General features: G+C 38.9%; 1 protein-coding gene across 1 annotated transcript in view; it reads left to right on the plus strand.

The window, feature by feature from the left end:
* The window catches only part of shmt2 (serine hydroxymethyltransferase 2 (mitochondrial)), a 29,070-nt gene extending 14,608 nt beyond the window's left edge, over positions 1–14,462 (plus strand). The window contains exons 4-12 of the mRNA XM_082534242.1: positions 337–537; positions 768–849; positions 3,643–3,765; positions 8,260–8,399; positions 8,522–8,684; positions 8,892–8,991; positions 12,169–12,324; positions 12,956–13,063; positions 13,323–14,462. Coding sequence (XP_082390368.1) covers positions 337–537; positions 768–849; positions 3,643–3,765; positions 8,260–8,399; positions 8,522–8,684; positions 8,892–8,991; positions 12,169–12,324; positions 12,956–13,063; positions 13,323–13,450 — 1,201 coding nt within the window. The 3' untranslated portion in view covers positions 13,451–14,462. The remainder of the gene's footprint in view (positions 1–336; positions 538–767; positions 850–3,642; positions 3,766–8,259; positions 8,400–8,521; positions 8,685–8,891; positions 8,992–12,168; positions 12,325–12,955; positions 13,064–13,322) is intronic.
* Positions 14,463–15,236: the final 774 nt, after the last annotated feature.

Below are 15,236 nucleotides of genomic sequence, written 5' to 3' on the forward strand. Positions count from 1 at the left end.
GGATAAGGTGGCATCGTTCTAATCCCATACAGGAGCAGCCAGTCACTCACTGACTAACACTGCAAAACAGAATTGTTGAAATTTTAATTTTAATTTCAATTCAGGTTAGATTTTTTTTGTGCGCAACGAAGATTTTCTGTGCACAGAGACCGTGTCAGCAGTGCGCAATTGCGCACGTGCGCAGCTTAGAGGGAACATCGCATGTCATGCATGTGAACTCAGCTTGCACTTAGTTCTTTTCCCATCCTCAAGCACTCGTCTTTGTACCAGGAAGTCACAATGACATACCAATAGTACACGGACATTAGATGAATTGAAACAAATTTTCCATTACAGGTCTCATGGTGGAGGAGGAGTGGTTGACCAAATTGAGCTGCTCTGTCAGAAGCGAGCTCTGGAGGCCTTTGACCTGGATCCAGCTCTGTGGGGCGTCAACGTCGAACTGTACTCTGGCTCTCCTGCCAACTTTGCCACTTTCACCGCTGTACTCAATCCCCACGATCGTATCATGGGCCTGGACGTATCTGATGGTGGACAGTTAGTATTCACTGTTGCTTTATTTTCATTGTTGGTCCTGTTTTTTCTTCATCCACACACTTTTAAAGCCACCCAAGTTGTTGGTCAACTGTAGTGTGTTACTGCCCTGTTTTAGTTTCCTACAAATCTGATATTCATATTGAATAAAATTTTGTGAAAAGGTTTACAAACAGAGTCTTTGAACTTCCATGTTTTATTCTTTATGTATATATTGTTTTTTCTCACTCCAGTCTGTCTCACGGCTACATGTCTGATGTGAAAAGAATCTCTGCAACCTCAATCTACTTTGAGACAATGCCTTACAAGCTAAATGTAAGTAGAAAAACCTTCTACTAATATCTACTGACACCTGTTGATTAGGGCTGTTTGATAGGATGATACATATGGGATGATATGAATATACATATCGGATATGAAAACATCGTTTCATATTATGCTATCGTTTGTTTTGTGGTGTCGCAAAATAAGCTGTTTACGGCAATATTTTTTCATCATTTTGATGGTCACTGTAGTGGCGATTTAAAATAACCACACTATGGACGGACAAGCGACTGTTTTTACACGTACTTTCATTAGCAACGGTAAAATCATTGTGTGGTTCCGCCGTCTGCTTGTTTATTTTCTACATAAACCTTTCACAATAAAGCTCAACTTTTCAAAATACACTGAAATGATATACATTATTCTCAAACATCAAATTTCAGAATATGCGTCAAACAAATTACCTGAAATAAAAACATAAGGTAACTATAAATGGTGCTTACAGTCACCACGTGGATGCGGGCACAGAGAATGCCAACATGGCCAGTGAAGATGAGGCAGAACCAGGTAGCTCCAAACAGAAGGACCAGTCAAAACAAATCGAGGACCTTATTCCTAAACGAGGGGCTACCTCTGTAGCATGGACAGGGTTTGGTTATGAAAAGTCTGACACGGACCAGAAAACACAGAGCAGGCAAACCTCTTCAACCACCTACGCAAGAATCACGTGAACGAGTATGGAGAGAGTTAACGGATGAGAAGCAAAAAAGAGCCATCAGGTGTTCAAAATACACCTTAGACTCAAACATTAGAACAGGCTTTTCCCCACAGCACACCGTGTAATAAATACAAAGAAAATGACAGCCAGTACAAGTTATGTCTAAAAATGTATAGTTTAATGCATCAGTCAAAACACTCGACTCCAGGTACACGACGCCCAGCTGAAAACGCTTCACACAAGTCGAGTTCCCCGAGATTCACAGAATTTACAGAAAATGCACTATTTTGTGATATATATTGTTATTGGGATAAGAAATGTCATATCGGGATATGACATTTTGATCATATCGCACAGCCCTACTGTTTATACCAGTGTAGTACGATTCGCTTTTTGGAGGTAGAGTATGAAAACTGGGAGATATACTGATGTATTTTTGATGTCTTACGAATGTCAGTGTGAGAAGTCTTCCAAAAGCCAATAAGCCAGCAAATGTTAAGACAGTCAAGCTTTCAGTATGTTAGAGTTAGATGTAAACACATTGCACAAGGCCGACACACGCAGCTTTTTTGCTAGTTCTTCTTATAATAGAATTTAAACTTAAAAATAATAATGTAATAATGACTACTGCCACATTACAGTAAATGTATACTGAGCAATAAGCCATGTCTTAGATTGCTGTCATAATATTGGCAGTTATGCTGACAGTGTTGGTCAGCTTGTGTTCATCAAATGTGAACACCTGGGATAACTAAACTATATTTGAATCTTTTTACAGTGTTACTCTTTTTGTTTAAAATCATTAACTTATTCATTGAAAGAAACACAAAACAAGAGCAAGAAATGTAAAGACAATAATAGCCTTTTAGAAAATCCTGTTTGTTTCCCTGCCCCAGAGGGAAGACATGAGGCAGTGTGGCTAGGGATTTAGTGTCTAACTTCACAAAACTTTAACGCAACAGACACTTGCTGGCAGCTGTTTGCTGACACAGGGCAGTTCGCAAGTTTATAGTCAATATACGGCGACCATGTAGTCTTACTGCTATACTTGTAACACATTCAAAGTATTTTCCACCTGCACCAGCATCTGTTAAGTTAGGTTGCATCAGATTTAACAAGTGATTTTTTAAAATTAACATAAAGTTTTGATCACTCGACTATATTTAGTGTAGAATATTTTATTTCTGGGGTCATAGTTGCAGTATTGGTAGCAGCTGATGGATGGTCATGAGAGTCTGTGTGTCCAGACCTGCTGATGTATGGGCAAGCAGGACCCCTCTGTGAGAAAGATAATGGGAAATCGACAAGCTGGCCAGCACTACTGGCTCTGTCTTCACAATGAGCAGGTTGATGGAGTGAGGGGGCATCCATAGATGTGCTCTGGAGATGGGAGATTATCAGGCTGTCTAAATAAAGCTTTCCTTCCTCCTTTTCTCTCTTCTTTTTCGTGTCTCTGTCTGCCTTATTCACCATTGTTTTTGTCCCTCACTTTGTTTTTCGGCTGCATTCTGGTGTCTTTCACTGCTTCTCTTTTCTGACGCTTAAAGGTGGACTAGAGGGGCAAAACTTCACTATGAGGCATCAGACATATCGGTCACTGGACAGGGTGAGCCTGGCTCCATTTCATGTGACTTCAAATTGCATTTACTGGAAAAAATGGATTGTCTAATGTGTTTCTTACATTGTTCATTTTAATAAAAGGGGGCAGAGAGAGTCTCGAAACCAACCTGAATCTGTTCAGGTTCATTGCACCAGCATAGCAGGTCCCTGAATGGTTAAATTAGGATAAGTAGGGGTGCATTACTGCAATTGCTCCATCTTCTTCCATGATATGATAGGTATAAATGCCTCCTTTAGATAAATTCCTTCCCCTTTTAAGGTAGCCAAAGTACTTCAAATACAGCTGCTTCGAATGAGCTTCAAATGGAAAAAATCTCTCTTCCGTGTAGATATGTTTGCTCTTGATACTCAGATATCTGACAGTTTTTTGATCTTTACATATTCCTTTTTTCTCCTGACCCTTACATTCCCTCTAATATTCTCACATTCTTCTTCCACTTTCTCTTTATTCTTTCACACTCTTCCTTTATCTTCTCTGTTTCCTCAATCTGTCTCCCTTTCTGCAGATTGCAACAGGACTTATAGACTACGACCAGATGGAGATGACGGCCAAGCTGTTCCGGCCCAAGCTCATCATCGCTGGCACCAGTGCCTATGCCCGGCTCATTGACTATGCCCGCATCAAGAAGGTGCACGGAGAACTCTCTGCATTCACAGCTCACCCCATGTTCACCCCGTCTTTTTCCGTTCTTTGCATTGTAATGCCAAACACACCAGCTTCCCATACCGACAGGTCACATCTCGCCAGCATTACTTCAAACCGTGTCTTTGCTAATTTCGTCCGACAGAAATGGAGACTCGTCTGCTCTAAATAAAGAGCATTCACTTTGAAGCTTCAACATTTTCCAAACACACTAATTTCAGGGTCATTACACACTTTACACACAGCTGCTTTCTTCTTCTGTTGACTACTCAACTCACACTGAGTCACAAGTACTCAGTAGCAACTTTTAACCACACACTTCACTGTTCTCTTTGACGGTGCACAAGAGGCCCCTTTATCTGTTTTGTTATACCCACCCGCTGATTCACTTCATTCACTCCATGACTGTTTCCCTTTGTTGCAGAGCTCCACTTTAGCTAGTACCATCAGATGGAGTGTCCCACCATTACAGAGCTGTGTTTTTATTAAGCACCATAACTACTTTGCCACTAGGCCTGAAGAGGGGCCATATTTTCCCCCTGGCATGTCTCTGTGCAACTGTTCTCTGTTTTATGGCCGAATCTGTTAGGCAGACTTCACATTTTAGGCGGGGGTGAGCTACCTAGATTGTAGAGTTGTTCATTTTTTGTGTGTTTTTTTTTTTTCTTTTACTATCGGTATTCATCAACTGCCGCGCTTCACCCTCTTGTGTTCTTTACCCTCTTTCCTTTTAATCTAATAAACGTGTAGATCCAGTTCAGATATGAGAGGAAGAGAGATTGTCACGATAATGCATATTAATTGGAGCACTAAAAAGATTGTTTACTGCTCTGATCATTCGCCAGCGAGTCATTTGCATGTTAGCGAGCTATTTATTGTTTGTGCCTTTTTCAATAAATGCTGGCAAGAGACAGCAAGGATTTATTGAATTGCGTTATAATATTTCAGGCCTCTGAAGACTGCTGAAGGATGTAATTACACCAGCTCTCATTTGAAATGTCTTTCCTTAGAGAACATGGGTACCGTTAACAGATGGAGTTAGTCCTCAAATCTTAACTGTGGGGGGGTAAATGTAAATGTAGTGCCAAGACATTGTATCTGAAAAACATTTTATATGCATACACAATGTAATTTATCTATATTTGAGCAGTGTCAAAAACTCACTAAAGCTGAAGTGCTAAGTTTGAGCTTTATCAGGGCTTGGGTGTCTTCATTAAATCACTTATTTTTGGAAAAGACGTAACCGCCTGGCAGAGTCCACGGTGAGTTTAGGGGTCATATTTAATATGTCTGCAGTAAAGTCCAACTGAGCACTGTGAGCAGAGAACTTTACAGATGGCAGAGATCAGTAGGAATTTAAAAATATTAATTGAAAGGAGCTGCAGTGAGCTTATCATAAGAGCAAATCATAAGTGTTTACAATTTTTAAACATGGTGAGCACTGATTTGTTCCAAAACATAAAAAGTAAACCCCAGGAAGACCCCCCCCCCCCCCCCCCCCCCCAAAAAAAAAAAAGGCCCATGAAAGAAATGCTAAGTAAGATTTCGCTAAGTAACAGAAGCTAGTGGAACAGAGGCTTGTCCAGATGGGACATCATAGCTTCGGCTCTCTTTTGAACTTTTTTTCTGAACTCAGGACTGTGTCACCTTAAAGCAGGGGACAGTGTCTAAGAAAGGCCAAAAACCTTACACTGCAAATCTAATCCAGATGGAAAAGAGAAGGTATTTTCACCTCATAGTTTTCAGGCTAATCCTGGAGGCTCAGTGATTTTAATTTAAAGTCTTTGTGAAGCACAGGGAACTGCACCCGATTCAGGATACTTTATTAATGCTTAAGGAAATTGTCTTAAAAAAGGACTTGGATAGTTAGCTATAGATGATTTTCTCAGTATTATTGTAGGGTCTTTGCCTAATAATATAAACATTCAAGATTCAAAGCGTTTATTGTCGTGTACAAAGTAAGCATTTCTCTGTACAATGAAATTCTGTCTCTGCTGTCCACAAACAGATGCCGGTTAATATGTACATTAGAACTAGAACACATAAAGCACAAATAGTATAAATAAATAAATGGAGACAAGAAATTGAAGTATTAAATAGATTTGTGTGCATTGAGGCCACTGGTTTAATTTGGGCTGTATAAATAAAACTGAATGGAATTTCACATTTTATGTTAGTTTTTGTTTTAAACATTTCACCCATTAAAGTATAAAAAGTTCAATTTTAAAAAATGTAAAATCCATGGATGAAACTTTACAGTCAGTTCGACCATTCAGACATTTTACACAGCAAATCGCCAAAACTGTTTTCAGTAAGCAGTTCTTCACTCATCCATTTCAATCTAATTTAATAAATAGATCAAATTAAAAAGAAAATTCAATACAGAAAATAATACAAGCACACAAGCTTCTTCATAGATACCAAACCGCATGTGAAGGTTATTTCTGAGACTGGTAGAACTTTATTTTTTATTTAGCCTGTTGTTTGCTGGGTCGTTACTTCTACAGACCTCGGTTTGATTTTTGAGCATGTCCTTCATTTTATTTGTTAGGTTGAAATTTAATATTTTGATTTATTCTTTAGACTCTTTAAACTCTTATATTGTGCAAGAGTCTTGAGTGCCCCATAATTTCTCTACATTTCGCATAAGACATGCCAGATCTTCTCCTAGTTTTCTTTTATGAAGGTGTTTCAAAGTTGTTCTTTGGACATTGGCTGTGTTTGAACGTTGTTTCAAACAAAATAATTGGACCAGTTTTAACTTCATAGATGTGCGTGGGTGTGTAACTTATCAGCTGTTTGGGCCTGGTCTTTGGGAATATGAACAGACAAAGCAATCTCATGGTGCCTTCCCAAAAACGGGGCATATACTACTATGTGAATTCCATAAATTTAAGGTTTTCCTACTTCATAATCAGTTTTTGTTGTTTCTGTTATAGCTCATCACTCATCCAAGTGACTCCTTGGATGAGTGATTAATGTTTCTCTCACTGAAAACGCTACATCCAGATGAACAGAATCAACTTTTTGGGATTTACTTACCTGGCACGAATCAAGAGCTTGTTTAAATTTAAAATTGACTATTACATTGATTTAGTAACTGAAAGGTTGGAAACCTTTTGGGGGACCAGCACTGTATCTGTTGTTGCATTCGGAGTGTCCATTTCACAGTGCAGTATTATAAAAGGAGTCAGACACATGTGAGGTACAAGTATTAACGGCAGGCAACTTTTTGCTTTAACTACTGCCAAAGCAACCGTGCATAACTATGATCATTACTGCAATGAATGTTTGTTTATTTCCAAAGCCAATGCATACAGTATTTGGCATGCGCAGATTGCCTCTACATGTGCAGTAGATGCAAGGGCAGTACCAAAGCTTTGGTTCCCTCTCCTGCAGTTCAGAAGTGTTTCACTGAGTCCGAAAAATTTAGAACAGAGCCCAACATATTTCTGTCATATTTCATAGTGGCACATACATTGTTTTTGCTATCATGGTGCTCTCATGGTCCTTTGATATCACATCTAAAAAACACTCTTCTCTGACAGGACCAACCTACTATTAATTTGCGTTTAAATTTCGAGTTACTAAGTGCTTCCTTTGTAACATTCACACACGCATTCATACACCAATGGAGTATTCATACTCTGATCGTAGAAAACATGGAGGTTAGTATCTTGCCCAACTGGAGCAGACCTGGGATCGAACCACCAACCTTCCGGTTAGTAGGTGAAACTTTATTAGGTAAAACTTTGTTATTTTTGTTATTTTCACAGTAGAGGGTGTGCAAATATTAAGGGTATAACTATTGCACTGTGTATTAGATGGAGGAGTTGTAAAGTGAGACTGATTCCCTGTGTCTTTCAGTGGTGCATTTGGGTGATCTTAGTCTCTCACTTAACACTGCTCCTGTGACTGGTCAGCACAGATGAGTGGGCGGGAGGTATTGCCCAGCATTGTCCTTACTTTCAACAAAATTCGGCTCTCCGACACCACCTTAAGGGAGTCCAGCTCCATCCCCACAACATTATTGTCCTTTCAGATCAGTTTATTGAATTTGTTGGCATCTGCGACCCTCAACCTGCTGCCCCACCATGCAACAGCATAGAGGATGGCAGCAGCCACAACAGACATAGAAAATTCTGAGCATTTCTGACAGATCTTCAAAGACGTCAGCCGCCTCAGAAAATACAGACGACTCTGGCCCTTCTTGTAGAGCGCAGTGGTGTTTTTAACCCAATCCAGTTTATTGTCGGTGTGTACTCTCAGGTATTTATAGTTCTCCACAATTATCACATCGACCTCCAGTATTGAAACAGGGGTCACATGTTTCCTGATCCTCATAAAGTCCACAATCAATTCTTTGGTCTTTGTCATATTGATCTTGTATTGAAAAAAAATGGAACTTTCCTGCCACATGTGTATACATGTTGGTCTTAATTTTATAACTGTTCCCTCATCCTGCCTCTTTTTCTTCCAGCTGTGCACCAACATCAATGCCTACCTGCTTGCTGACATGGCTCATATTAGTGGCCTGGTGGCAGCCAAAGCCATCCCCTCGCCCTTTGAACATGCTGACCTGGTCACCTCCACCACGCACAAGTCCCTCCGTGGAGCAAGGTAAGGTCAAACTGTAAGAGACACGGGTGGGAACAAAAATCAAATTACTGAGAAGCAAACCTGGTTTGGTTTTTAGAGAATAGTAAAAGTGCTTCATCAGTAAAAGATTCTGTTCTGTCCAGGGCTGGTCTCATCTTCTATCGGAAGGGTGTTCGCTCAGTTGACAAAAAGGGAAAGGAAATCATGTACGACCTCGAGGACAGGGTCAACTTTTCCGTCTTCCCCTCCCTGCAGGGTGGACCTCATAACCATGCCATTGGTGCTGTAGCAGTGGCACTCAGACAGGTCTGCACAACCTTAAGAACATGTTGCATAAACTTCAGTCAGCAGAGGGGAAGTAATCTGTTCTGTCACAAGATGCATATAACATTAGTTTTTGTTAATAAAACTCTAGACATGATGCAGTTACATCATACAGTTTCTTGATGTCTGTATCTATTTTTGATAGCCAAATGATAAACTTACTGTATGGTTTTGGTTCTGTGTGTCCAGGCACAGTCTCCCCTGTTTAAGAAGTATGTTGACCAGGTGCTAAAGAATGCCAAGGCTATGGCTGCAGCTCTTCTCAGCAAAGGCTACACTCTGGTATCAGGTAATCTAGTGTGTATTTACTCAATTCTTTATTTTCCAAGTCACAGACTCAGCACAGAGCATTTAACACTGAAAATTCACATAAAATGTCCTGTAACAAAATGCAAATTACACAGCAAGAAAAAAAGCACAAATCCATTTAAATTCATGATGTGCAAATAGGCTAATGTTGCTGCGCCTGCCTTGTCAGTCAAGAAAATAAAATCAGATGAAAGTGGTCACTTTGCGGTTGTGAGCAAATGCTTGAATCTTGTACTGAATCCAATACGCTGGCCTCAGCTGTTTTTTGATGTATAGCCTTCAATTGATACTCTAAAAATACAGACTTGTCCTGTGCTTACTCTGCAGTGTGTACATACACCCTTCTTTAATCCCTTAGTAAATGTTTTAGCCAAATAACTGGAAAGAGTGAAAGACCGTACCAGTAAAACACAAATTCAGTGCTTTTACAAACCCTATATAAATGTTGGTTGACTTAGTTTCAACTGTTACACTGCAAAAACTCAAAATCTTACCAAGTATATTTGTCTTATTTCAAGTCAAAATATCTAATCACACTTAAAATAAGCCATAATCAGCTAAAGAGTAACGTTTCAGTGAGATATAGGAACTTGTTTTTAGACAGTGCATCTTGGATATCTTGTTAAGTGAAAAACTCTAGAAAACATATTGTTTTGAGTCATATCTCACACGAAACAAGCTTTTTTGGAATTTCATAAACGTTTTAAGCTGCTGTGTTATTTGTAAAAGATGTATCATCTTGTTTCAAGAAATAGACCTAACTTGAATCAGGACATCAAATCTACTTTATTGAGAACTGCAGGTTAATATCATGCCCAACATTGCATTATTATGAGTCTTAGTATCTTAAGCACAGTGTATTTATTTTTCTTACATACCAGTCAAACCATATCAATGTGACATTGAAAAGGAGGCAAAACACTGAAATTGTTTCCCTCACTGAACAGATTGCGCCAAAAGTAAAATAAAAAGTAAATAGAACAATTTTTTTGCCAGTCTTTAAAAACCTTATTTCAGCCCACATATTCACAAAAGACTCAAGAATAATGTTTGATGATGTCAGTTAGATCATACTTCGCTGGAATGTACTTGCTGTTATTAAAGTTTACATAGTGGTATGCTGTATAATCAACAAGATTTCCAGCATCCACAAAAATATTTGCCTGAGCTAGACAGGGAACTTCTACCTCATAAGCTAAATATTGATCATTCCACCCAACTGTAGAGAGAGGCTGGCATTCAAAACAATACACAGATGCATTTACAATATAGATGTTTTTAACAAGTGCAAACTCTGGAGCATCATTTATGACATCAGAAATAACCAAAGATTTTTCACATGAATGTATATTTCCATGTAGCATAATCCACTGTACAGAAACTACATGTTCAACTTGCTCAATGAAGTCTTTAATCTTGCCTTCTACATAATGAACATTTTTCACCTCTTTGGCTGGACCCATGTCGACTTCACTTGAAAAAATGGGATGTTTCTCATGCACGTTCTGACTACATTCATAAAGTTGGTTGTGCTTCACAAGAGATTTACAAATATTCTTAAAACTACTTTTCAGAGCCCACTGCTTGAAGAAACAATGTTTTGACTCAAAACGCATACACATATGCCTCACTGTAGGACCAAGAGCCTTAATCTGAGAAGGAAGATGCAGTAAATAATGCTGTTTAGGTATAATATTTTCATCTGGAAACAGTTGTTTGAAATGTTTTAAAGACAATTCCTGTCTGACTTTCCTGATTAAGTTCCCTTCAGGTGACAAACTATCACAGAGACCAATAATATCGTATCTTATAACGTTTGGATGACTCTTAAAACCTTTGTAAACTGGAAGTGGAATCTAATTAGTTAACATCTCCCAGTTGCATTTTCTCAGTACAAAGCTAGAATAAGTTCATACGATCTAATTACTAGGAGGTACACTGTACAACTACCTTCCATAGTCTCAGCTAATGGAGAGCGTCATTACCAAAGTGGGAAGAGGCCTAAAATGTTCTTGTTCCACCACAGGTTATAAATAATGCTGTCAGTTCCTAAATGTTGTCTAATTAGCAGCAATCTTCAGACATAATGTGTGCTTAAGAAAACAAACAAGCAAAAAAAAGAAAAAGAAAACGCAGTCCAGAACACGCTTGGCCTGTGATTTACTCTATCCCATTAATCTCCTCACTGTCATTCTCTTTGGGGGTGATTTTTGAGATTTATGTTGTAGAGTTCTCTATTTTAATGGTCAGCCATCTTGAAAATTGAACTCTGTACATTATGAACTTGTAAATGATAATTCCAGAGTAGTAGAATTACACACAGTTGCACATGGGCTACTCTGATAGATTTTCATAATGTTTAACTATTAAATGAAGTGCTGTGGAGAGCTGCCTTTGTATAGTTGATGTAAGGAGCACCAAGATAAAAAAGCATCAGTATAAAAGTCATCTTGTCCATAACCAACAAATTTGTGAACTAATGAGCAAATCCTGCAGCCCAGGCAAGGTAAACTAGCTGACAGGTTGTGTAATGACTTATCCATGTTTTTAAAGAAAGCAACATTATCAGGTACTTCCATTGATACTCTGAACACATAATTATCCACTCATGTCCCAAAATCAGCAATTTAGTGAGTCCTCACTTAAAAAAAAGAAAGAAAACAAAAGGAAAACAAAAAACTGCCTCACACAGTCATCCAGCAGCTCGGATTATTGTGGGTTTTTTGGTTTATTATGTCTAGAATAAAGATATTTATAATACCTTTGGTGGTTGTCACTATTATTGGTTAGACTTTTACGTGTCCTGCTTAAAAAAGTGCATTTTGACGGCCTGTATTCCAGGAACATGTGCATTTACTCTTGTGGAAGCTAACGGGGATCTAAATAAATGATCTATTTGTCTCCTTCACACTTAAATCTTATTAAATGAACAAAATCTAATTTGGCTTTTTTGGTTTCAGCGTTGTGAAATGTATAAATAGCATGAATCAGATAAGCACATAAAAGAGGAGAAAATGTCAAGCAGTACTCCTTCTTAAGCTAAATCTAATATCTGTGTTTCATACATTGGTGTGACAAGGTGCTGTGATCAAATGCTTCACAGCGAGGTTTGTGTGTCTACAAAACAACATGCTTCTGTCCTCATTAAAAATTCCAGGTGGGACCGACACCCACCTGGTCCTCGTGGACCTGCGGCCCAGGGGTGTTGACGGGGCTCGGACTGAGAGGTTACTTGAGCTTGCGTCAATCTCCACCAATAAGACTACCTGCCCTGGAGACAAGAGCGCCCTGGCGCCTGGTGGCCTCAGACTAGGTAAGAAGCAGCTTCACATCACACTGTGTTTGGCCGAACACACACCAGGGGTGTTGTGAAACCATGCGCTTCCCTGTATATTCATTTTGAATGTTAAAAGAAACCGATCAGTTGTCCAGCAATGTTATAAAGTTTTTTTTGTCAGATTTATTTTACATTCACCACCTTCTTCAATTAATCTGTGTTGCTTTTTTAAAAATGTAGTTCTGCATATGGAAATTAGTCAGCCACAAATTAAGCCACAAGCACTGAGCTGTTCATGATTAATTAAACTTGTTTGGCTTTTTAATCATCTTTCAGGAAGTTCAAGAGCTTCTCATCTACACTCCCTCATTTTTAGCATTATCTTAAGGCAATATTTCGTACCTGTAATCCAATGCACTGCACTTATTACTTTCTCTTTTGTCCTGCACTGTGGCAGCCATTAGTATTTGTGTAGTCGAATCTGTATAGATTAATTACTGACCTTTTAAGAAGCTCCAAGTCTATACAATTTTTAAAAACTATATGGCAAAATTAGCAGAAAAAAAGCAAGAACAAGAATTTAAAAAACGTAAAACTGGAAAAGTACAAAAGGAAGTATATAGTTCATAGTCTATTTCAACCTGAGTGATGTGTTCTTCTCTGTCAGGTGCTCCAGCCCTGACCTCGAGACAGTTCAAAGAAGCTGACTTTGTGCAAGTTGTCGAGTTCATGGATGAGGGTTTGAAGATTGCCTTGGATGTCACGAAAAAGACAGGTGAGCCTGCTGTGAGGAGGGGGGCAGATTAATCTGTAGCTCAGTGGATGCCTAAAACATGTTGAAATTCTTTTTACCAAAGCACAGTTTGAAACTGTTCATTATTAACTGTAATAGCATTAGTGAATTTATAAAGTCAAATATAGTGCACGGTCTTTAAAATTGCTGCATGAGAGAAGACAAAATGCCCAGTGGTAGTGAAACAGAGGAAGCTAAGAATAAACATCTGAGCATTTCTCTTTTCTGTTGTTGTTTGCAGGAAAGCTCCAGGACTTCAAGAACTTCCTTCTTCAGGACCCAGAAACGGTGGCTCGCATCGCAGATCTGCGCCACCGTGTTGAAGCTTTTGCCAGGCCCTTTCCCATGCCAGGGTTCTCCGACCATTAGCCCACTGTGGACTCACGGGTCTATCACAGCCAGATGGCAGAGAGCCGGCAGGGCAGAAGTGTGGATGGAGTGAAATGTGGCTGGAGCCTGTGAACTGAAATGGCTTCAATTCACTTTTTCAATCATATACGGGAAACAATTTTTATACTGCTTTGCAGTCACGAGTCATCTGTTTGGGTAGAAACATAGCTTCCATTTTGAGTTAAAGAAACAATCAAATGTGACAGATTTTCTAGAGCAGAACAACATATTTTCTATTGTGTGTGTGAAGATTTTCTTCTTCACATGATTTCTTAACAAAAGTGTGTGGAAGAAATAATTAGCAAAAGTCGGTGTCATAGTGTCTGTGATCTCAATGAAAAAGAAAAATCATACTGGATATGTTTACTCACAGTCACCTACTAACTGGAAGGTTGGTGTTTCGATCCCTATCTGCTCCAGTGTGCATGCCAAATATCTTTGGCTGGGCAGGCTTTTGCAAGATACGAACACCAAATTGCTCTCTATCAGAGTATGAATGCGTGTGAATGTTAAATAGAAAGAGCATAGAAAAAAAAAGTGCTATATAAGTTCCAGTCAGTTTACCATTTACCCTTTAATGTGTGTACCTGCTCTCATCACTGAAAAGCACAAGGCTAGTGACAATTCTGGTATTCTATGGCGAATGCTAAAAGGTGCCAGGTAATACGCACAGGGCGCACTGGAGGATGTCAGGCCCCAGCCACCTTCATGAAGTCTGTCTCTTAATCTTTGGTCAGAGACATTCACACTAGTGGCCTGCTGGAGGCCCTTTCTGTTCTCATGTGCTCATTCTGCTCCTCCACAGTGCACATGGTTTCAACAAATGCGAATAAACTGTCTACATCACAACTCAGTCAAAACATATTTTACTATAGTGTTCAGAAGTCTCTGATTTTTTTTTTTAACTGACAACTGCTGGTTTGAACCAATCTTTTTCATGTTTGTGTTCATTTTAGTAGTGCCATTCTAATAAACCCCAGTAATGAAAGTATGGTCTGTGTTGTGTAATTCTGTTATATTGTTATGTTTAACGTATTTGCAGAGGATTAAAACAGAAATCTTAAGCTTTGAAAAACTAATTTAGTCAAAATATATAGAAAAAAAATGTGAATGCATGCATCTATTTGATATTGACATAACATTGTTGGTGGCATTTACCTGGCAGAGTTTGCAGATGAAAGTTTCCTAAACAGTACAGATTTTCTACAGCTCCACTTACATGCATACTCATATAATTACACTTGAATTTTTTAATTTCATGATACCTCATTTCTGGTTTTCAAGAAGAAAACTTTTTACAAACCGTTTTACAAAAAAGTGTTGGTTTATAAAATAAGTATGAAAAAGTTTTTCCTTATAACATTTTTTTGCAGTTTGGTTGGTTTTCCACAAGTCAGCCTGTTACACTCACTGGCCATTTGGTTGGTACACCTCACAGTAATATTTCTTCAGGACAAACCATGAATTAAAAACTCATCTCATTTAATATGTGCATCTGTTCACTTGTTTTTTTGCCCCTCAAAGCTACGCTTATTTCAATCTCATAGCAAGGTGTCTCTGAAGGTGTGCCCGTCTCACCTTAACACTGATTGGAACAGGGTGACTGGTGGTTTGCGCATGGCCATTGTAGATAACATTCATGTCTTTGACAGTAAACTAAGGGAAACCAAGACAGCAGGCATGCTGCCACTGGCCCTGCTTTCACAGCTCTGAGATCAGTTACGATCTGCGCTTCCTTGCAAGCTCCAGCTAGCATTAGCAAGTA

Source organism: Aulonocara stuartgranti (assembly GCF_965226115.1).
Source record: "Aulonocara stuartgranti genome assembly, chromosome: 5".
Lineage (NCBI taxonomy): Eukaryota > Metazoa > Chordata > Actinopteri > Cichliformes > Cichlidae > Aulonocara > Aulonocara stuartgranti.